We start from the raw sequence: 23733 nt of genomic DNA on the forward strand, positions 1-23733 counted from the left end.
TTCTTTGTACACCTTGGATATTAGCCCTTTATCAGATGTAGGGTTGGTAAAGATCTTTTCCCAATCTGTTGGTTGCCGATTTGTCCTATTGACTGTGTCCTTTGCTTTACAGAAGCTTTGCAGTTTTATGAGGTCCCATTTGTCGATTCTTGGTCTTAGAGCACAAGCCATTGGTGTTCTGTTCAGGAACTTTTCTCTTGTGCCTATGTGTTCGAGGCTTTTCCCCAATTTCTCTTCTATTAGTTTCAGTGTAGCTGGCTTTATGTGGAGGTCCTTGATCCACTTGGAATTGAGTTTTGTACAAGGAGATAAGTATGGATCAATTTGCATTCTTCTACATGCTGACCTCCAGTTGGACCAGCACCATTTGTTGAAAATGCTGTCTTTTTTCCACTGGATGGTTTTAGCTCCTTTGTCAAAGATCAAGTGACCACAGGTATGGGGGTTCATTTCTGGGTCTTCTATTCTATTCCATTGATCCTCCTGCCTGTCTCTGTTCCAATACCATGCAGTTTTTATCACTATTGCTTGAAATCAGGGATGGTGATTCCTCCAGAAGTTCTTTTATTGCTGAGAGTAGTTTTCGCTATCCTGGGTTTTTTGTTATTCCAAATGAATTTTAAGATTGCTCTTTCTATCTCTGTGAAGAATTGAGTGAGAATTTTGATGGGGATTGCATTAAATCTATAGATTGGTTTTGGCAAGATAGCCATTTTTACTATATTAATCCTTCCAATCCATGAGCATGGGAGATCTTTCCATCTTCTGAGGTCTGTTTCGATTTCTTTCTTCAGGGGCTTGAAGTTCTTGTCATACAGGTCTTTTACTTGCTTGGTTAGATTCACACCAAGGTATTTTATATTATCTGTGACTATTGTGAAGGGTGTCATTTCCATAATTTCTTTCTCAGCCATTTTATCTTTTGAGTAGAGGAAGGCTACTTATTTGCTTGAGTTAATTTTATATCCAGCCACTTTGCTAAAGTTGTTTATCAGGTTTAGGAGTTCTCTGGTGGAAGTTTAGGGGGTCACTTAAGTATACTATCATATCATCTGCAAAGAGTGAGATTTTGACTTCTTCCTTTCCAATTTGTATTCCTTTGACCTCCTTATGTTGTCTAATTGCTCTGGCTAGGACTTCCAGTACTATATTGAATAGGTAGGTGGAGAGTGGGCAGGCTTGCCTAGTCCCTGATCTTAGTGGGATTGCTTCAAGTTTCTCTCCGTTTAGTTTGATGTTGGCTGTTGGTTTGCTGCATATTACTTTTACTGTGTTTAGGTATGGACCTTGAATTCATGTTCTTTCCAAGACTTATATCATGAAGGGGTGTTGAATTTTGTCAAATGCTTTCTCAGTGTCTAGTGAGATGATCATGTGGTTTTTTTCTTTGAGTTTGTTTATATAGTGGTTTACATTGATGGATTTCCATATATTGAACCAACCCTGCATTCCTGGGATAAAACCTACTTGATCATGATGGATGATTGTTTTGATGTGTTCTTGGATTCGGTTGGCTAGAATTTTATTGAGTATTTTTGCATCAATGTTCATAAGGGAGATTGGTCTGAAGTTCTCTTTCTTTGTTGGGTCTTTGTGTGGTTTAGGTATGAGTGTAATTGTGGCTTCATAGAACGAATTGGGTAGTGTTCCTTCTGTTTCTATTTTGTGGAATAGTTTGAAGATAATTGGTATTAGGTCTTCCTTGAAGGTCTGATAGAATTCTGCACTAAAGCCGTCTGGTCCCAGACTTTTTTTTGTGGAGAGACTTTTAATGACTGCTTCTATTTCTTTTGGGGTTATGGGACTGTTTAGGTGGTTTATCTGCTCCTGATTTAACATTGGTAACTGGTATCTGTCTGGAAAATTGTCCATTTCATCCAGATTTTCCAATTTTGTTGAGTATAGGCTTTTGTAGTAGGATCTGATGATTTTTTGAATTTCCTCTGTTTCTGTTGTTATGTCGCCCTTTTCAGTTCTGATTTTATTAATTTGGATACTGTCTCTCTGTCCTCTGATTAGTCCGGCTAAGAGTTTACCTATCTTGTTGATTTTCTCAAAGAATCAGCTCCTGGTTTTATTAATTCTTTGTATAGTTCTTTTTGTTTCTATTTGGTTGATTTCAGCCCTGAGTTTGATTATTTCCTGCCTTCTACTCCGCTTGGGTGTATTAGCTTCTTTTTGTTCTAGGGCTTTCAGGTGCATTTTCAAGCTGCTAGTGTAAGCTCCCTCCAGTTTCTTTTTGTAGGCACTTAGAGCTATGAATTTTCCTCTTAGCACTGCTTTCATTGTATCCCATAGGTTTTGGTATGATGTGTCATCATTTTCATTAAATTCTAAAAAGTCTTTAATTTCTTTCTTTTTTTCTTCCCTGACCAGATTATCAGTGAGTAGGGTGTTGTTCAGTTTCCATGTGAATGTGGACTTTTCATTGTCTTTGTCATTATCGAAGACCAGCCTTAGACCATAGTGATCTGACAGGATGCAAGGGATTGTTTCAGTTTTTTGAATCTGTTGAGGCCTGTTTTGTGCCCAATTATATTGTCTATTTTGGAGAAGGTACCATGAGGTGCTGAGAAAAAGCTATATTCTTTTGCTCTAGGATGAAATGTTCTATAGATATCTGTTAGGTCCATTTGGTTCATAACTTCTGTTAATTTCACTGTATCTCTGTTTTAGTTTTTGTTTCCGTGATCTATCCATTGCTGAGTGTGGAGTGTTGAAGTCTCCCAGTATTATTGTGTGAGGTGCAATGTGTGCTTTGAGCTTTAGTAAGGTTTCTTTTATGAAGGTGGGTGCTCTTGCATTTGGCGAATAGATATTCAGAATTGAGAGTTCATGTTGGTTGACTTTTCCTTTGACAAGTATGAAATGACCTTCCTTATCCTTTTTGATAGCTTTAAGTTGAAAGTCAATTTTATTCGATATTAGAATGGCTACTCCAACTTGTTTCCTAGGGCCATTTGCTTGAAAAAATGTTTTCCAACCTTTTACTCTAAGGTAGTGTCTGTCTTTGTGGCTGAGGTGGGTTTCCTGTATGCAGCAAAAAGCTGGGTCCTGTTTGTGTATCCAGTCCGTTAGGCTATGCCTTTTTATTGGGGAATTGAGTCCATTGGTGTTAAGAGATATTAAGGAGAGGGTGTTATTGCTTCCTGTCATTTTTGCTAATAGTGGAGGCATTGTTTTTGTGGTTGTCTTCTTTTGGGTTTATTGGAAGGGGATTATTTTCTTGCTCTTTCTAGGGTATAGTTGCCCTCCTTGTATTGGAGCTTTCCTGCTATTATCTTTTGTAGTGCTGGGTTTGTGGAAAGATACTGTGTAAATTTGGTTTTGTCATGGAATATCTTGGTTTCTCCAGCTATGGTAATTGAGAGTTTTGCTGGGTATAGTAGCCTGGGCTGGCATTTATGTTCTCTTAGGGTCTGTATGACATCTGTCCAGGATCTTCTGGCTTTTATAGTATCTGGTGAGAAGTCAGGTGTAATTCTGATAGGTTTGCCTTTATATGTTAGTTGGTCTTTTTCCCTTACTGCTTTTAAAATTCTTTCTTTGTTTTGTGCGTTTTGTGTTTTTGACTATTATGTGATGGGAGGTATTTCTTTTCTGACCTAGTCTATTTGGTGTTCTGTAGGCTTCTTGTATGATTATGGGATTATGGTTATTCTCATTCCTTAGGTTAGGGAAGTTTTCTTCTATAATTTTGTTGAAGATATTTATTGGCCCTTTAAGTTGGGAATCTTCACTCTCTTCTATACCTATTATCCTTAGGTTTGGTCTTCTCATTGTGTCCTGGATTACCTGGATGTTTTGGGTTAAGAACTTTTTGCATTTTGTGTTTTCTTTGACAGTTGTGTCAATATTTTCTATGGTATCTTCTGCACCTGAGATTCTTTCTTCTATCTCTTGTATTCTGTTGGTGATGCTTGTATCTATGACTCCTGATTTCTTTCTTAGGTTTTCTATCTCCAGGATAGTCTCCCTTTGTGATTTCTTTATTATTTCTACTTCCATTTTTATGTCCTGGATGATTTTGTTCAATTCCTTTACCTGTTTGTGTTTTCTTGTAATTCTTTAAGAGATTTTTGTGTTTCCTCTTAAAGGGCTTCTACCTGTTTACCTGTGTTCTCAAATTTTTTGAGAGTGTTATTTATGTCCTTCTTAAAGTCCTCTATCATCATCATTAGAAGTGATTTTAGATCTGGTTCTTGCTTTCCTGGTGATATGGGGAGTTCAGGACTTTCTAACATGGGAGAACTAGGTTCTGATGATGGCAAGAGCCTTGGGTTGCTGGTGCTTGTGTTCTTGCACTTGCCTTTTGCCATCTGGATCTCCTTCATGCTACCTGTGCTGTCTCTGACTGGAGCCTGTCTTTCCTATTATCTAGGTTGTGTCAGAACTGTTTGGGATGGGTTTTGCTGCTGGGGTTAGAGCTGAGGCCCAAGATCTGCTCCGTGCTCAGGTGGAAACCGGAAGGGGCCTGGGCTCCGGGTCAGGAGTGGATTCCTGGGTCCCAGTGGGTCTCAGTTACTCCCTGTTTGAGGCAGGTGTTGCTGCCTCCTTGCTTAGGATACTGCTCAGGTTAGAGCTCCTGGGAGCCTCATTTCCTCTGGTTTCTGTGAGATTGGGTGCAGAGCTGACTCCTGGGATCTGCTGAGCGCTCAGGCCCAGACCAGAAGGAACCCTCGCTCCGGGCCAGGAGTGAATTCCTGGGTCCCAGTAGGTCCCAGTTACCCCCTGTTTGGAGCAGGTGTTGCTGTCTCCTTACCTGAGATGCTGCCCGAGTTAAAGCTCCTGGGAGGCCCTCTTCCTCTGGGTTTTGTGAAGTTGAGTACAGAGCTGCCGCCTGAGATCTGCTCTGTGCTCGGGCCCAGACCAGAAGTCCGACAATTCTACATCTTGATCTGAAAGTAGCCAGAAGGAGACTGGATTCCTCACTGGGTGGAGCTTGAGTATAGGAGACCTCAAAGCCTACCCTAACAATGACATACTTCCTCCAACAAGCCACACCTACTCCAATAAGGCCACACCTCCTAATAGTGCCCCTCCCTGTGGGCTAAGCATTCAAACACATGAATCTATGGAGGCTAAACCTATTCAAACCACCACAAGCAGTGTCTACAGTCATTGGCAGGAACTCCTATGTAGTGCTGTTTAGAAATGCTAACTACAGCAAACACCCTTATTTCTCTCTTAACTTCATGGTCAGAGTTTTAGTCTTTTCTCTTTTTAACACGAGCTATGAATGACCATTTATTTGCCTTTCTGGGCTTTGATTTTCAGCAGATAGAACTCCAGCTTCTTACCTTCTAGTACATAGCCATCTCCTCTGCCACACTGGCCTGGTCTTGAGGCAATACAGGCGAGAAGCTTGTCCAGCTAGAACTGCTCCTCTGAAAGACTGCTGATATTGGGATTCTTTTTCCTTTCATTGTATTTCTTCTGAATCTTCCTTGATCATTTTTTTGTTTAAAATCTCTTTCTCCTCAGGAGTCAGTCCAGGGGCAGTGCATACTGAGACTGGTACCACTGCTGGTACAGTGCACTGTCAATAAGCACGATGCAGTTCTTCACCAGGTTCTTGGTGCAGACAAGCTCATTATTGGATACATTGTAGACAACATCAATGATCCTTATAACACTCAGAGCCCCAGGAAAAGTCCCCCACATCCAATCTCAAGGCACAGTACTTCTTATTGCCTCCTCGAACTCGGACTGTGTGTATGTGGCAAGGGCCAATCTTAGTGTTGGCTGCAGGCCGTCCCAGCTCATACTTCCACTTCTTGTGGTAGGGCTTTCTCTTACCCCTGGTCTTGCAGGGCTTGTGCCAGATGTCCCTTGCAGAGCTTGTGCCAGTTGTCCCAAGAGATGCCCATCGACTAGCACTGGCTGGAAAGAGAGGGTTTTAGCCTTTCACAAAGTATGCATATACTAGTTTGCTAAAGGTGTTTTAAAATCATAAATGATATATAATCAATATAACTATATTGATTACTTTTCTTTTAATTCTTGATATTACTCTGTTTTACCACACTTTGTTTGTATAGTGGAGAATACATTTGCTTTTTTAAAAAAAATTATGTTTCTGAATAGAGGCCAGAGATAGTTGGATTCCCTGGAGTAGGAGTTACAGGTAGTTGTGAACTGCCCAAAATGGGTTTCCAACTCTCTGACCTCTTCATTTACTTTTAAAATTAAAAACCCACATAAGATTCCAGGAATAGTGTCAAGTTGTGATGGCATACTACAGCTTTTTCAGATAGATTTAATTTGCTATTGTTTCTCTTAGGATTTTTTGCACCCATATTCATATACAAGCTGAAGTTAAAAGTTTCTTTTCATAGTTAATTTATAATAATAAATCATAGTTAATAGCTTCATAAAAAGTCTTGGAATAGAAAGTAGTAGCCTCTGCCTTTAATCTCAGCACTTGGGAGACAAAGACTGGAATCCTAGGCCAGTCTGGTCTATATAGCAAAGTCCAGACCAGCCTCTCTCTTTGTGTGTGCGTGCGTGTGTGTGTGTGTGTGTGTGTGTAAGTTTGTTGTGATGAACTCATAAATATAAGCACCCTGCGTAGATTAACATAGTCATTCAAACACTTGCCTAGTCCCAAACTCTATGGGACTCTTGAGGCAGTCTCCAAACCCCAGTTCAAATCACCTTCAGCATCACTGTTTTCCATGCTTCTACTAGTATGGCCCGTTATTAACAACCATCTCAATGAATATTTTGTACAGTTAAAATTCTGAAACCATGGAGCTTCAATTAAGTTTTACATTTTCAGTATCAGCTACATTTTTATGTACTTGCCACAAAACCAGTTCATAACATCTATAATGGTGTTTGACTTTATTTTATTTTATTGATTGATTGATTGATTTTGTATTTTTGAGACAGTGTTTCTATGCAGTCCTGACTGGTCCAGAACTCAGTATTTAGATTCAGTTGGCTTCAAAGTCGCAGAGCTCTGCCTGCCTCTGTCTACCGAGTGCTGGGATTACGTTCGTGTACCACCACGCCCACTGCTTTTTTTTCCCTAATTTTAAGAGTGGCTGTTGTGAGCTCTTTTTTATTGAACAACCTTGCCAAATATGTATTGAGTAATATGAACTAGCATTTTCAGAAATCTAATTTTTGGCTCTGTTGATCTTCTCACTCAAACATACCTACACACAAACATTAGACACATTTTTAAAATAAAAATAAAATCCTTTTTAAAAAAGATTCATCAAGGTTAGATTTTTCTGGCAATGGAAAGACTTCAGGTAGTTTCAGTTCATTGACCTTTTTAGCAACCTTTCCCTTCTCAGATGGAATAGTGGCTCTTACTTTGTGCTAAATTGACAACACAACACTACCACACATGGCTAATGCATGGTTGGATTTCCCCCACACTTCCTCTTCTCTTGTTCTTTGCTGCCTCACAAACTCTGTTGTCTGTCAATGATCATTTCCTACCTAAGGAATTACTTTGCTTTTTCTTTTAATATTGATCTGCTGGTGACAAATCCCCTTGGGTTTTGTTTGTCTGAAAAAAAAATGTCAACCTTTTACCTTTGTTTTGAAGCATATTTTTACAGGATATAGAGGGGCATGTGGTTCAGAGTTGTCCAGTAACTGCCTGTGTGTGCCATTCCCCTGCATGCTCCTTAGAGGTGTGGCCATCTTCACAGGGGTGAATTGCTGTTTGCTTGTGTTATGTATAGTTAATTGTAGATCTTGAAAGAAGTTTCAACATAGTCATTTGCTTCCTCTTCAGACTAATTCCAGTATCCAGACATTCTTTCTGGGCATAGATGGTCTGTGTAAGAAGTATTCCCAGGAGACCTCTCAGGTGAGTTAGATGCTTGAGACTTGAATTGGTGGTGCCCAGAGCATATTACTTCAGAGACTCTGTGATATAAGTGTTCTAGGGGGCTGGTCTCTTGCAGAGGTGAGTATGAAAATATCTTCTGCCTCTCTTGAGCATTTTTTAAACTATCTTACTTGAAAAATATTTGAGCATAAAGGTTTCAGTGCTGACCTTATCTGTCTTATCTATGTTGTTGTTTGTGCTCCTGTGACACTTGCCTTTCTGTTTCTTCCTACTTTTCTCCTTTTTGACACCCTTGCTATATGCTACTGCTGCAGTCAGTGACACTAGCGCCATGTGTCCCTAGCGCCATGTGTCAGTGTCCCCTATGCTGAGCCCAAAGTTCCATGTCATTTGACTTGATTCCCTGGGTTACTTGCAATATACTCAACTTCAAGGGAACCTGTCCTTCCCTGCCCCTCAACCCATTCTCCTGTCCTCTCTTTTTTAGCTATGTTGCTTTTGGCTCTTAACAGACCTGGTCTAGCATAAGACTTTCTCAGCCTTGGGGTTGGCTGCTGTCTCAATGCAAGATAAAGATTTATAATTCCTTTGTGTTCTCTCTCTCTCTCTCTCTCTCTCTCTCTCTCTCTCTCTCTCTCTCTTTCTCTCTCTCTCCATATATATATGTGTGTGTGTCTGTGTGTGTCTGTGTGTCTGTGTCTGTGTGTGTATCACTTATTGTAAGTTAACATAGAAATTGCTATACAACCCAGGCTTGTTTTAAACTCATAACTCTGCTGCCTCATCCTTCCAGGTGCTAGGGTACAGTTGTGCACCACCATTCCCAGGTTTCACAGTCTTTTTTTACTTTGTTTTACCAATGAAGTATCTCCCTTGTGAGGCCAGTGCTAGAACTCTAGTCTCTAGAATGTAACCCCTAGAGCACAAGCCAGAAAAACTCCTAAACAGGGAAGTCCAGGCAGACAGAAGACTCAGTGACACAGATGCTTGAAGTCCTGCTTTTTCCCATTCTCACAAGAGGCTCTCTGGACAGGACTAGTCTCACCTACAGTGCAAGCCTGTTTCTCTAAGAAGCCTTAGCCCATTAGTATGACAAAAATCTGGGTTACAATGATACTTAACATTTGGCTCTATCCTTGGAACAACTGTGTCTGCCAGATCAACAACTATAGAGACTGGACAGTCATTCATGGGCATAAAAGGTCTTTATACTAAAGCCCTTATAATCAAATCACCATGTCACGGCAAGGGTAACATTCTCCATCAACAGGCCTTGCTAAAATCCAGTGTCCACTCCACTGGAAGCCCATACCCTGATTGGTGTTGACACATGCTACAGAAATCTGGGCCTCTCAGGGAGTAGCTTAGTACATGAAATTTTCTTCCCTGTCACCAGTGCAGGGTGTACTTAGGAAGAAGGCAGGAGTTAGGCAGCTAGTAGGTTTCTAGTTGCCAGCAGCAGCTGGGAACATCAGTCTACTGCCAGAACAATTTTCAGCTCCACATGGCCCCTAGGTCAAATCTAGAACATAGATAATACAATGTGCCTTACACATATATGAAAGAGAAATTGAAGGAAAGCAAATCCCCCAGACATAGCCTTGTCTTGTTCAAACATGACGCATGCAGGTTTTCAAAATCAGGGAATGGGGGGATTATCACTAAGCCTTTCCCATAAATGTTAGGAGCTGGAAGATCAGGGCTGTCACTGCAGACAAGGAAAGTGTTCATGACAAGGTCCTTGGAGATGGGCTTTGAGGGACAAAAGCTGCTTGCACAGTTGAGGGAGGATATTAACTTTCTTTGGTGAAGATTCTTGGAAAGATGGCCTCAAAAAAGTCTATACTTGTCTACGTGAGCAGCAGTCATTCTATGGTCCCTTCCTTGTCTCAGAAGGCTAAAGTTCTTTTTGGAGACTCAAAGACACATGAAAAATGTAGGGCCAGAGCTCAGGTCTAGGAAGGATATTGTCTCTGCTAACCTGAAGATGCATGTCATACATAGTCCCATCTCTAGAAGTAACCTCTCCTAGTGGATGAAATGCACACTCTGTAGTGAGTTATTGCTTTCTACAACAGAACTGTAAGGGAAGGTATAGAGGCTGATGCAACTATGATCCAAGGAGAGCTGTTTGGTGAGTGAAGACCACCCTTTTGTCTGTGCTATTACCTAGAAGGATATATAAATCCTTAAAATATCGCTTACCTACAATCACCCTGTACCTGTGGAACTAGCACTTAGTGGTGGAAGAATTAGATGAGGGAGTGACAGTTTGGTGTCTCAGCCAAGTTGGCACCATTTTTTCAAACCATCTACTAGCTCTCTTAGAGTGAGCCTCCGATCACTGTCACATGTTCACATTGCCATTCTCAGAAGCCCAAGTCAAAATACATAAGGTACATGAGGTTTCCTGTGAGTGTGAAGAGGGGGATGCTACTGGCTTCAGAAATAGCTGGCTCTAGCAATCTGTACAAGACTACCTTGGTATCTGCCAGCTCTAGCCACCACACTGGGTTTCCTTGTTTCAACTCTTTCTACCTCTTTACCTTGCCCTAGTCCAAGTATCAGGGTCACTCACTGGGCAGGAGGCCTTCTTCGGGTAGTCACTATCATCAAAATGAGACTATGTGTTCTCAAGAGTAAGCACACCACTGGAGCATCTCAAACAGAAAGGCTGATAGGAAGGTAATATGAACTCCTTATTGTTTAGAGTTCATATTGGATAAGCCCACAGTCTTCTGGCATTCTGTCCTTCTGGGAACATCTAGGCTATTTCTCACTCTGGTCAGACATTAACCACCAGCAAACCCAGGGAATCTGTGACTGTCCCTGTGGGAGGAGATGCAGGTCTACTGGGGGAGTACATGTAAAATAGAACATGCTGCAACCTACACTGAAAGTTCCTTACAGCTTTTCATTTCCACAAGAGATGTGCCATGCCCCTGTGTCCTCAACAGCTGAAATGTATTGTCTTTTCAGATTTCAGAATTTCAAGAAAAACACAGGAGGAGGTTAGTGGCTTTCTATCGAGAAAAGGTAAATGAAATCAAACTCTTTTTTAATTGTTTGATCTTATAATTTCAGTGTCATGTTATATGGTTCAGCTCCGTACCCTCCCAACTCTTGATAAGGTCTCACTGTGTAGACCTAATATTAAAGGCATGTGCTACTATGACCAACTTTAAGTCCAGGCTGAATAGGATTTACTAGCACCTGGGAGATTTGTTTTTCTTTACATTTCCAGTTGATGGGGTGGTTTCTTCTTACGACCATCAGTCTGTTGGCCTGATCTACCAAGGAGCTCCCCTACTCTGGGCAATCTACATGGAGCAACCTACTCTGGCCACTTGGGCTCCCTCAGCTAAACTGGCCCATACTAGGACCACAGGAGCATGAGAGCAGTGCATAGGGTGGCTTCTCTGCTCATCCCTCTTGTTTTTTTTTTTTTACATAAAAGTCCTTTTTAAAAACTCCAAAGGTTATCTAATAAATGAGGTGAAGAGCCTGGTTATAAAGCCATAGCATTCTGTGAACCTGTCATCAAGTTTAGAAAGCATTTCCCAGTTCACTGCCTTGGTACATAGATGGGACAGGCTGGCAGGGTCCCCAGGTTCTGTGCACTCACTGTTCACTGACCTCACTCTGTCATTCAGCACTCTATCTGTAGTACTCCTACATTGCCCTAACAGCTACCCAGAGTCCAGCCTAGAGGCTTCTTACCTCCAGTCAAGTCTTGGTTACACATTTGGTGTGTATTACCTTCTTAAACCTCTCAGCAAATGAGAGTTTTTACATACACCACTCTAAAATTGGGAGACTTTAAACCTACCCCTGGAAGTATCCTAGTTCCCTGTGACAAGACCAGATCTAAACCCTGACATGTTGTAGACTGTATTCTGACATCTTTGTAGATGTTTTATGTCCTGTAGGAAGACATGTCTCAGACTTGACATCAGAATCTCTAAAGAGCACCTAGCAGAGCTTACATGCTCTAGGCTCCTACTGACTAGCTCAGATCCACTGCCTTGTGGAAACAGAGCTTGGTGTCTCTGGAGATCTAACATGGCTCAGCTCTATACAAAGGTCCTGAGGAGCCAGGCTTACTGCAGTGTCACATTTTAGAATTGTAAACAAACCAGGTATGTTTTATGAACTGCCTCTTGGGGTAGTTGTCTAATAATGCAGTCATATTTATATTCAGATTTCTCAGTTGGAGGAGTCCCTTAGAAAATCAGTACTACAAATCAAGCAACTACAAAGGTAAGAGTGCCTCATGGGAACATTCATCAGAGATGAAGGGTTCCTAAGGAGGCTTCCAGATGATTCCTGAGACATTGGTAAGGTGTCAGTAATAACTGCCATAATGAAGATGGTGGCTGCCTGCATTTTCTTTTGTGCATGACAAGGCAGCCAGCTATGGAGGGTGAGCTTGGTATGGCATGTGTTCTTCAAGCCATCTCCATTGAATGAGTTTGTTGTATTAGTTATTTTTTCATTTTTGTGACAAAAGCAACTTGAGGAAGGAAGGTTTTATTTTTGTCTCACAATTTGAGGGTACAGCAGTACATCATGGTAGGAGAGGCATGACAACAATAGCTTGAGGCAGCTGATCATATATCTACATTCAAAAAGCAAAGAAAGATGAGAGCTATGCTCAGCTCACTTTCTTCCTTTTATTACATCTAAAACCTCAGCCCATGGAATAGTGCTACCTAAATTTAAGATGAGTCTTCCTACCTCATTTAATTCAACCTACAAATTCTCTGAGATATGTCAGAGGTTTTGTTTCCTATGAGATTATAGATTCTGTAAAGTTGATAATATTCTTTTGTCAACTTCATAACTAAACATATCATTTTAAAGCCTTAACTTTCTACTATGACTATCTGATAATGCAAAATGCTGTCCAATTTTTAATGTCTGCATAATTTTTAATGGTTCCAACACTATTCAAAAGTATCAGTGTAGAGTCTCTTATGAGACACAGTTCATGTCTTAACTGTGAGATTCTACAAAATAAACCAAGCTATGTACTTCTACATATAGTGGCACAAATTATACATTTGTATTCCAGAGAAAATAATGAGGGCAAAGCAAAGGAAGATCAGACCAATACCCAGAAAGGAAAACACCAGTTGTATTGGTCATGTCTACTATTCAGGGTTAGAATCGTCCTGTTAAACTTGTCTGAGTTCCAAAGGACTTTGGTAGCCCACCATGCCAATGCATAAATCTCTTCTGTTAGGATGGCTCTACTCCATACCTACAGCTTTCCTTGCTGACGTACCATGATCCTGGTACATTCTGTCCAACATTCTGGGGTCTCCATTGTTCTTCAGCTTCACATCTTCATACAGTAGCCCCTCATGGCCTCCTTGCATGAAATCCAACTGTACCACACATTGTTTGATCTCAATGGCTTTCTGTAATCTTAATATAAGCCTCAATGGTTCCCTTATTGATGCATCTTTTATTCCTTAGAAACAACTCCACATGAACAAGACTGACAAATTATGCTGCCAACTTGAGCCTGGCCCCTTGGACCACAGTTGCATCGGCCTCTATGTACCTTACAGGATGATCCTAAGGAAACTCTTCCCTAGGTTGTAGTTGGCTTTTCACAAGATAGAGCCTTTGATGGTGGGAGTCTTCCCTCAGAGTTCTTGTCATATTTTCCCAGTGCAAAGTTTTTTCTTTAATGATATTAATCTCTTTAATAATTACAGCTACTTTCTCATCACTCATACCTTATCTATCTATAACTTTAAACTACTTCTTTTTCCTTTAAACAGAGGTATATCTGTCTCACTCTTATTCTTTTTTTCCTAAAGACCTGGGTAAAAGATAAGAGCAGTGAGCAGTAACCGTGGCACAGCCTGGGTACTATTCTATCTTGGAATTTCCTTCACAAACAAATTAGTCTGTTAACTTTTAATTCAGCCTCACTGAAGTTCTGAGACCATGACTAGAATACACCCATTTTTTGGCCAGAACATAACACAAATGGCCTCTAGCCCTTCTCCTCTCAACCCTCATGAGCTGAGCCTCCACCATCTACATTTCTGTCAGTATTTTTTTCTTCCAATTCCCCACCATTGGGGCCCATTAGGCTCTGCTTATGATAGTCTAAGAAGTTTCTAAGTTCCAGACTCTTCCACAGTCTCCCTGCAAACTAGTTTTGAAGGCCTAAGAACCACATGATCAGCTTTCTCACAGCAATAGTTCCACTTCTCAGTACCAATTTTCTATATTAATTATTTTTCTCATGGATGTGATAAAAGCATATACTACTTAAGGAAATAAGTTTATTTTTTACCCATATTTTAAAGTGGCAGTTTTTCATGGTAGGAAAGCATGGAGGTAGTAGTACCTGGTCATACTGCTTCTGCAGTCAGGAAACAGACAAATCCTGGTAACCAGCTTGCTTTCTCTTTTTTATTCAGTCCAAAACCCTGTTAATTCATTGCATGGTACCACACCCACATTCAAAATGAGTTGTCCCAACTCAGGTAAACAGTCTAGAAACTTGTTCACTAACATGCCAAAGATTTGGGTGATTCTAAATCCTATCAAGTTAGCAATTAAGATGAATCACACAGCCATGCATAGTAATAGAACACATCCCAAAGTGCTACAACTGACCAAAAGTATATAACATTCTGGAAGTATATTATCATCTGAAAAATAACAAACATTAAAATTTTCATTTCTTGTCTGTTTTAGTCAATGCCTTAATAATACTTCAGCTATGAAACTCACTGTTTGCACTTAATGTCCATGAAATACGGAATCCATAACACACCATAGTTTAGCCAACACAATGATACAAGATTTGGTGCGCGTTTTGTTCAGTAGTGACTATGTTTTTCTGAGATAGTGGTATAATTTCCTGTGAAGCTTCTATATGTAGAATAGTCACTTTGATGTTTCTCACTGGTTACCTGCGTGAGTGGACACCACCTGGCCTAACCAAGCACCTGAAGTCATGGCCAGTTGGGCCTGAGAATGTGACTGGAAGGCAGGTGTTAGTATTTATCATAGCTCCTGACCAAGATCTTCCTTGCCTCTGTCTTGAGGAAAATAACCTCTTTCTTCTATGCTTATTTTCAAAAAAAAAAAATGGAGACTGCTAGAGATGGCTCAGCAGTTAAGAACATTTGCTGCTGTTTCAGTGAGCCATAGTTTGGTTCCCAAATCCACATCAAGTAGCTTACAACTGCCTGTAACTCTAGTTCTGGGAAATCCAGTACCCAAGTCAGACCACCATGGGCATCTGAAAGGCACCAGTCTTGACATCAGAAGTTCATGTGAGACAAACAATGTTAACTGCTTGTGCTCAAAAGCTTCTGTTTAAGAGAAGGCAGTAAATGAAGTTCTATATTAGACAGGGACATGTGCTGTTATGATAAATGTTACTAGGTGAGAAAAATGAATACTATTGAGAGCTCCAGGAAATGACTTTAGAACAGAAGTCCAAGTCACAATTGTTGGGGTTTTGTTTTATTTTGTTTTGTTTTGTTTTTGTTTGAAGTTAGAAAAGTCTTTAATTTTTTTAAATAAAAATTGCACCCTGGTGCAATGATTTTAATTTGAGAACTCAATCAATCGAAAGGCAGTCTCTCCTGAGTGGTAGTCCTCTGACTGGAACACACACAGAGCCTGTCAGACAGTCAGAACAACAAGGGATGGGACAGTAAGTATCCACTCATCAGAGGGCAGCCAAGTCTTTAGTTCTGCACACCTAGCTGGTGATCGGGTGACAAGTTTCAGAGTCAACAAGAGGCCACCACCAGCAGAGATGAAAGCTGTCTTCCAGTACTGGGGTAGGAAAGTCCATGATTCTGAGGACCCTTCTGGGACCACCTCGCTTGGGGGTGGGGCTTCCTCATGGCTGGTGTGCCTTCTCACGGAGCAGCACAGCCACCCGGCTGCTCGCTCGCTCCATTCATGACCATCCTTTGTCCCCCTTGGACAGAGAAAGAGATGCTGTCAAGGAAGGATTGTGAGCCTCGCCTCTGACCGGAACACGTGCGCAGGCCCCACTCTCACAAACTTAGCTAAATTTATATTCATATATATTATAGGTTATATTAAAAAGAGGGGGTTATTATATTAAAAAGAGGGGGGAAAAACTTTCCAGAAGAGAACCTCCTTAAGAACCCAAGTGGCTCAGGACGATTACCACAAAAATTCTCTTATAAAATCTTCCAATGTGATCTTGAAGAAACCCACCCACACTCTTGTTTCCCCCTCTCAGCCCTCTTCTGTGTCCCCACAACCCTGGACTGCCCCCTGCTCCAGCCCAGTGGCGTCCAGTCTCATCTTTGGCCATCCATGGCTTGCCATGACTTTCTGAGGGGTGCCCCCTGTGATGCTCCGGGGGACCACTGTGGGCTGTGGGAAGTGGAGATAGAAGGTGTTGGGGGGAAAAGCACCTGGTGGTTGGGTGGGGATGCAGCCCAAAAGGGGCTGAAGTCTGCATGGGGAGCAGGCCACAGCTGTCATGGAGCTGCTGCTGCTCTGCAGGTCCTCAGAGGTTTGAAGTTTGGAGAACATGGCCAGCGCATTAGGGAAGTTGGGTGGTGTAGCAAGGGTATTGCTGGAGATAGGCATCATCTGCGGGTAGTGGTGACTATTGGGAATGTTACTTTCTTGAAAGAATGTGCTTAGGGCGGTTTCAAATTGCCAATGCACCGCTAGTCGCAGCTGCTGCGCCTAGTTGGCAGCACAGCCCACAGCCAGCACTAACTGGTTGATCATAAACTGCTGCCACAGCACAGTTGTTGATTAATGTTTATTCTTAGCTTATTTGGTCTGACTGGACTGGTTGCAAGCACAGACTATCTTAACGTTCAGACCAGTGCGTAGGGTGCAGTATCTCATCTGCACTGTTCATACATGTCTTGCAAGACTGTGGAAACAGACATGCTTTGTTCTATATTCACATAAACATTCCATATTGACCAGACTAGGTCAAGCAGGCAGGGGCAGCCATGGTGCATCCTACTGGGAACAGAAATCTTAGTATGCAGCAGACACTGAGCAGGGTTATTAGGCATAAGACCTCAGGCAAGGTTGTCTCTGCTGCCTCTGTCTTAGAGATCCAGGAATTGCTCTTCTGGGGGAAAAAATACAACCCTCATTTACTTGTCTCCATTTCTCCTGTTACCTGTTAAAAATGAACGGGTTAATATCCCTCACTGTCATATTTGAATTTCATACAATTAGAACATAACTTGCCAATGGCCCATTATTATAGTTGCAACCAGAAGTGTCAGCTATGTACATGGTGGCCAATGTTTGTATTACTTTGCTTTCCAGTTGGGAATGAATAAAGCAGTAGTCCAAGAGAACATGTAGAAATTCATGTAGTTAACTATTTCCAAGCCTTTATATACTTTGGGATGAATGAGGAAGAAATCAGTTTCATTAATTAATCTACCTTTACTCTGTCTATTTAGTATGAGGTCATCACAACAACCAGCTTTCAACACAGTCAAAAATCCAGTTTCAAGTACGTGAAGTAATATCATAAAGAAAAATACAAAGATACCTGATGGTAAGCCACAAAAAGTAGGCACTAACATGAAGACTATTTTTTAATCATTTTTTCCTTTAGCAAAGCCAAATGGATATCTCTTTCTACCATCCAACTCTTCACTCCCTGACAGGTATGTGGGCTTGGTGGGACGGTGTAAGAATCTGTGAAAATTGAGTAACCCGTACTTCTATCTACGGACACATCTACATTTCTCCTCTTATCTGGTTCTCCTTCCAAATCACACCTACTAAGTGCCTGGGTAGTTCATTGCATGTCCAGTTACCCTGGGTACTTAGCTTACATTAGTGTGAAGCTTGGGTTCCAGAGTCAGGACTTAGATCCTCACTGAACAATCATAGTACTCCATGCCTGAAGCCATAACAATTAGTTAGTATGATCATGTGTCTGTGAGCCACCCAGAAAGTCCTGCCCTACCCAAAAGTGAAGGCTGGTGTCTGTGTGTATAGTGGTATGGTTCTTCCATCTCATATACCATTCTACTTTGAGAGTGATAACTTGTGTCACTGGATACTTTTGAGACAACTCAACCTTGGGAAGCTCTGGATATTCCCTAGAAAGTACACATTCATCATACCATTATAGTCCTAAGACTTGATTTGGGAAGACAGTCTCTATCCTAGTCCTCATGAGTCAGAAATAAGGATGAAATTATCATAGGCCTGTGCCTTCAATGGGCTCAGGGTGTTCTAGGTTTTTTTCTTTGAGTTTAGTTTATGGATCTGCAGCAAGCTAGTGTGGGTTCTAGGATTCCATTTTATGATAGGGAAATATTCACTATAGCACATGCGTGTTTTTTTGTTGGGTATACAGTCATCAAGCTAGTCACGCAGACTGTCTCTAGCTTCCCCATAGGGAATTATTACCAAAAGAATATTATATAGAGTAGATATCTGGATTGAAGACACTGAAGATAAAGAGGAAGGTAAGAATAAGGAAACTGCTGGTGTAACATTCCCTGTTCAGGAAAACCAAATTTAAATTGGAGCAACTCAGGGTGTTTCTTCCCTCTGAGTTCACTACCATCAGTAGCCAGGCTAGGGGAGAGCCATATTGAAAATAAATCCAGCTGATGTTTCCCTGACTGCTTTTTGACTAATAAATGCTGTAATGTGTGGGCTAGTGATATATGTTAACAGCAGTAAGTGAATGTTCCTGTTCATAGGGGACTAGTCACTAGGACTAGGCAGGAGTTGAAGAACTAAGAGACAAACTGAGGATAGGGCTGTAGATCTGCTTTGGAGAAGTTTGGCCTAATTTGCAGTTAGTAAGCAGCCAGCAGAGTACACAGGAAGTAGCAGATCTATAACTAACCACACCCTAACAACTCCATGAAAGGGCTGGGAAATTCACTCTTTAACTTATTATATGCAGGGATGTTTAAACTGATGTTTTAAAATTATAGTCAATTTTTCAGTCTCATCAGTATGTTTCACTGTTTACAGAATAGAGTCGATGGATATTGACCTGACTCCTCCAACAAGAAAGGTACGTGTACCTGGGCTATCACATTGCTCAAGACACATGGTGGTCTCTAGCAGACCTCTTTACTGTGTTAACCCCAGAGTGAATGAGTGGGTTGTGGTTAGAAATAAGAACATTCATTTCCATCCTCATAGCCAAGCCTGTGAAGGGCAGCAGGGTCCCATGCATTATTAAGCAAATGTGACAGGGTTCATAGCCCTATGCATCACCTGCCCCTGACCACAATCTAAAAAGAAATAACTTCTTACTATAAACTGAACCCTATCAGCTCATAAAAATAAGTGGGCCAGAAATGGGAAGCCCCCAAAGCAAAACCAGAATTATACATTGGAGAGAAACAAGAACAGAGGAAATGAAACCAAAACCTAGGAATGCACCAGCTCCATCCCGCCCTGTTCTCTATCTTTCACCTACAGTGAGCGTTATTAGAGGTAACAGGACAGCAGAGCTAGAGCTCCAGCACATGGTTTTTTATGAATAGAACTGGACTCTCACAAGTGGCAGTTTGAAAATCACTGGTTGTTTTCCTTTACATATATAGCCTGAGATGGCAGCAGGCCCTTCAAGAATCTCTCTGATTAGTCCACCTCAGGATGGACGCATGGGTAAGTAAAAGTTCCTGTGCCTATTTCACATTTATGCACAAACTTGGATATGTTCCCTGAAAGCCGTATTTCACCAGAACTATCAGAACTTACCTACTTAAGAGCTGCCCTCCATTAGTTGGCTGAGAGTTTGGTTCACCTCAGCAGACGTACTGTGAACCATTTTAGGAGAAACTCTTAAGATCATGCACCATGGAAAACACTGATCTTGTTTTCCTGTCTCCTTGTAGTTTAGTCAAAAGTTGTTTTGCCTCTTAATTTGCTGGTAATTGACTTATATTGCTGGTCCATTGCCCTGATGGGTCTTGTCCAGTGATCTTTCCAGACCCTGGTTCTTCTCATATGGGTCCTCTAATATACCCAGCCCTCTTCTTGTCTGGGTGTGGGAGCTCTCATTACTTGATGGGTCAAAGTTCAGAACACACTGTCTTTCCTCACAGTTCTCCCTGCTCTATCCTTGTCTAGGTGGAACAATATAAAAATAACTTATATGAGTAGAGAGAAATCTCAGTAAATAAAGTGCTTTCTGTAGAAGCATGAGGACCTGAGTTCCATTCCTCAGGTACCCACATAAAAACCAGGCATAACAGTGCACAACCTGGTACTGAGGGAGCAGAGAGAGATGGATCCCTAGAGCTCACTAGCCAGCCAGTCCATCCCTAGAGCTCACTAGCCAGCCAGTCCATCCCTAGAGCTCACTAGCCAGCTAGTCTAGCTTAGTTGGAAAGTTTCAGATTTAGCAAATTGGGAGATTCATAACCCAAAGACTGAAATAAAGAACGATATAGGAAGATACCTAGCATTATTCGTGGGCTCTAGATACATACACCCAAAGGAAAACATGGCTCATAAAATGTTACCAGCCAGTTCCATGTCCTTTGCTCTACCTGGTCAGGAAATGGTGAGTGAGTGAAAAACTCTACCAGTGCTGATCTTTGACAGCTTTTATAACCCTTGACTTCTTCAGCAAAGCTGTAGACAGAAGCAGGTGGCATTCTGTAGTATTATGATTTAAGTGCAGGACTCAGGCATTGGTACCTTCCATATTAGGTGACAGATGTTATAGTGGTTATGTAGACCTAGAAAGTTAGTATTCCCCAGCCCTTGACATTGGTTGCTATTACAGCTTCAATATCTAAGATGCCAGGATTCCCCAGATTTCAGGGCTAGGATTCTGAGACCCTTTGGGCTTGGCCAATATCCACAACACTTCAATTGCCTCTTATTTCTGTTTCCACTGTCACTTATACCACTAGACACCAGGGGCCACAAAACTGAGTTCTCAGAGCAGAGTGACAGTCACATAGCAAAAGTAGAACACATGTCAGACATGAACCACAAGATTTAGTCAGTATAAATGTTTCCCATATAAGGGATCTGTGTTTCCAGATCAGACAACCATGCATCCATGGTACACCAGGTGGAAGGACCATCCTTTGATGCCCATGGCCACCTTTATTTTGGAGCAAGGCAGAGCAGGGCTTCCTGGAAAGTCCTGTAGACAACTTGACACTATCACCACTATAGTTGTAACTGTTGCCATGACTCTGGCCATTACTATCAGTTGCTCCTATGGCTCCCAATGAAATTGCTTCCACAATTACTGTTTCTACCACTGCTGTCTCTTCCTTCTTAGTGTTAAACAGCTCATCCTGCTATATTAATTATGATCTAAAGTAGGCAAGAAGAATACTTGGGAAGACTGATTGGGCCTAAAGTTTCAATACCCAGATACAGCATAAGAACATATCTCTAGGGTGACTCCAAAGTGAGTTGAACAACCTGTTTATATAGTCAAAGAGGTTTGCAACAATGACAGCCATTGTCATGTAAATGGCCTGCTGTATTCACCATTTTATATAGCATTGTCCATTTATATAGTCACAGTCCCTCCATTAAATCACCAGGGAATATGCTTTCCTTACCTCTGGCTTGGGTAAAAACTTCACTGAAATTTGTGATAGCAGACTCTAATATGGCTGTTTGAAATCACCATGGCAATGATATACATTCAAGAGCTGGATCTGGGCTTCAGCAGCAAGCAGCTATAGTTTCCATATAGGCATCCATAGAGTGTTTAGAACAGCCAACTGGCTGCCTGACTGTTCTTCATTAAAGGCAGCTTTGATACCAGGGAGGAGTCTTTTTTTTTCCTTTTTTCTTTTTAATTTTTCTCTTATACATTGCATCCTGACCACAGTTTCTACTCCACTCAGGCCTCCAGCCCCAATCTCCCCTCTTACCCAATTCTACTCCTCTTCCATTTTCCTTCAAAAACAAGAGCAGCCACCCAGGGATATCAGCCAGATACAGCATAACAAGTTACAGTAAGACTAGGCACAAACCCTCATATCAAGGCTGGATGAGGCAAGCCAGTAGGAAGAAAAGGCTCCCAAGAGCAGACAAAGGAGTCCGACACCTTCCACTGTTGGTGTGGTTTTTTTAGCTATTTGATTGGGTTATTATATCTTTACCTCCCTTCCAACCTTTATTTCACCGTAATCCCTTCAAAACCCCTACACTAGGTAAGAGAGAAAGAAAGTTAAGAGGGGAAAGGAGATATAGATCTCTTGGCTACTTCCTGCTGATTAGGGACATTGTGTTTCTTGGGGCTAGTCCAATCTTCATCAACAAGATATCTCCAACTTCTCGTCAAACTGCAACAGCAGCAACCAGGAGGGGCAGGAACCAGCATCAGCTTCCTTGTTCTTCAGAGTGCTTCTCACATCTCTGGAGGCCTTGGTATTTATGTCCTCTCCAGAGTCCCCAGAACTATCTGCAGCTGGTTAAAAATCATGCCCCTCCTAGAGCATGAGACAATCATAGTTAATGGCTGTGGACAAACTGAAGCAGCCCCATATCTCATACCTGGGAATAACAAAAACATATTAATATAGGATAACTGAGTTTTTAAAGAAACCAAAACTCTCACTATATCTTATTCTACTGTTAGGAGTCCCATAAGAACCTAGCTCAGACCTATACAGAGTCCATGATTGTTGTTGCTTCATGATAATCCTCTATGAACCCTGCTTAGTTGATTCTTTGGGCAGTGTTCTCATGGTCTCCTTGTCTCCTCTGGCTCCTGCAGCCCTTCCCCCACCTCTTCTGTGGAGTTCCTCTGGTTCCACTAGTGTTTGTCAGTAGGTCTTTGCATCTGCTTCCATCAGTTGGTGAATGATGCCCCTCTGATAGTAATTGGGCTAGGCACTGATCTATGAATATAGCAGAATATCATTAGGAATTATCTCATTCATTCATTCATTCACTCATTCATTCTGGCCAGTTGTATTTGGTTCTATCCTAGGCCTCTGGGCTATCCAGCCTATGATTCCTGGTCATCCAGGCAGTGTAAGGTATGAGCTCCCTCTCATGACACAGGCCTCAAATTGGACCAGTCAGAGGTTAATCACTCCCACAAGTTCTGAGTCACCATTACCCCAGCATATCTTGCAAGCAGGACAGATTGTAGGTCAAATATTTTGTGGCTGGGTTGATGTCTTAATCCCACTGTTGGAAGCCTTATCTGGTTTTAGAGGATGGTCAGTCCAGGCTCTGTATCCCCCATTACTAGGAATCTTTGCTAGGATCACACTCATAGATTTCAGGAAGTTTCTATTCTACTAGGTTTCCACATCACCCTCCAGATGCCCCCTAGTTCCACTTGTCTCTCCCAGTACTCTCTCCTTCCATCCCTTCCACTCATCCTACCTGATTCCTCCTGTTCCCATTCCCACCTGCCCCAGACCATCCACAAAATCTATTCTCTTTTCCCTTCCCAGGGAGATCCATGCATCCCCCATTGAGCCCTCCTTGTTACTTACCTTCTCTGGGTCTGTGGACTGCAGCATGATTAACCTTATTTAACAGCTAATGTCCATTTACAAAAGAGTACATATTATGTTTATCCTTCTGGACCTAGGTTACTTCACTCAGAATGATTTTTTTTCTAGATCGATCCCTTTGCCTGCAAATTTCATGATGTCACTGTTTTAAACAGCTTAGTAATACTCTATTGTATAAATATACAACATTTTTTTTATCCATTCTTCCATGAGGCAAAGTTGTTTCCAGTTTCTGGCTATCAGGAATAAAGCTGTTATGAACATAGCAAGTGTCCATGTGGTAGGAGGGAGTGTCCTTTGGGTATATGTCTAAGAGTGATATAACTGAGTCTTGAGGTCTATCAAGTCCTGATTTTCTGAAAAACTGCTATGCTGGATTTTTTTTGTTTTTCCATGCAAAGTTGAGTATTATCCTTTTAAGATCAA

At 41.5% G+C, this 23733-nt stretch overlaps 1 protein-coding gene and 1 pseudogene across 1 annotated transcript in view; one reads left to right on the plus strand and one right to left on the minus strand.

Moving 5' to 3' along the window:
* Nucleotides 1–23733, plus strand: part of Rnf212 (ring finger protein 212) — a 45587-nt gene that overhangs the window by 13752 nt on the left and 8102 nt on the right. The window contains exons 3-9 of the mRNA XM_028782423.1: nt 7757–7831; nt 10793–10849; nt 12015–12073; nt 17275–17327; nt 17433–17484; nt 18818–18860; nt 19399–19462. Of these exons, the coding sequence (XP_028638256.1) occupies nt 7757–7831; nt 10793–10849; nt 12015–12073; nt 17275–17327; nt 17433–17484; nt 18818–18860; nt 19399–19462 (403 nt within the window). The remainder of the gene's footprint in view (nt 1–7756; nt 7832–10792; nt 10850–12014; nt 12074–17274; nt 17328–17432; nt 17485–18817; nt 18861–19398; nt 19463–23733) is intronic.
* Nucleotides 16132–16573, minus strand: LOC114633789 (annotated as a pseudogene).

The sequence above is a fragment of the Grammomys surdaster genome, unplaced genomic scaffold (genome assembly GCF_004785775.1).
Source record: "Grammomys surdaster isolate TR1022 unplaced genomic scaffold, NIH_TR_1.0 751, whole genome shotgun sequence".
In the NCBI taxonomy this organism is placed as follows: domain Eukaryota; kingdom Metazoa; phylum Chordata; class Mammalia; order Rodentia; family Muridae; genus Grammomys; species Grammomys surdaster.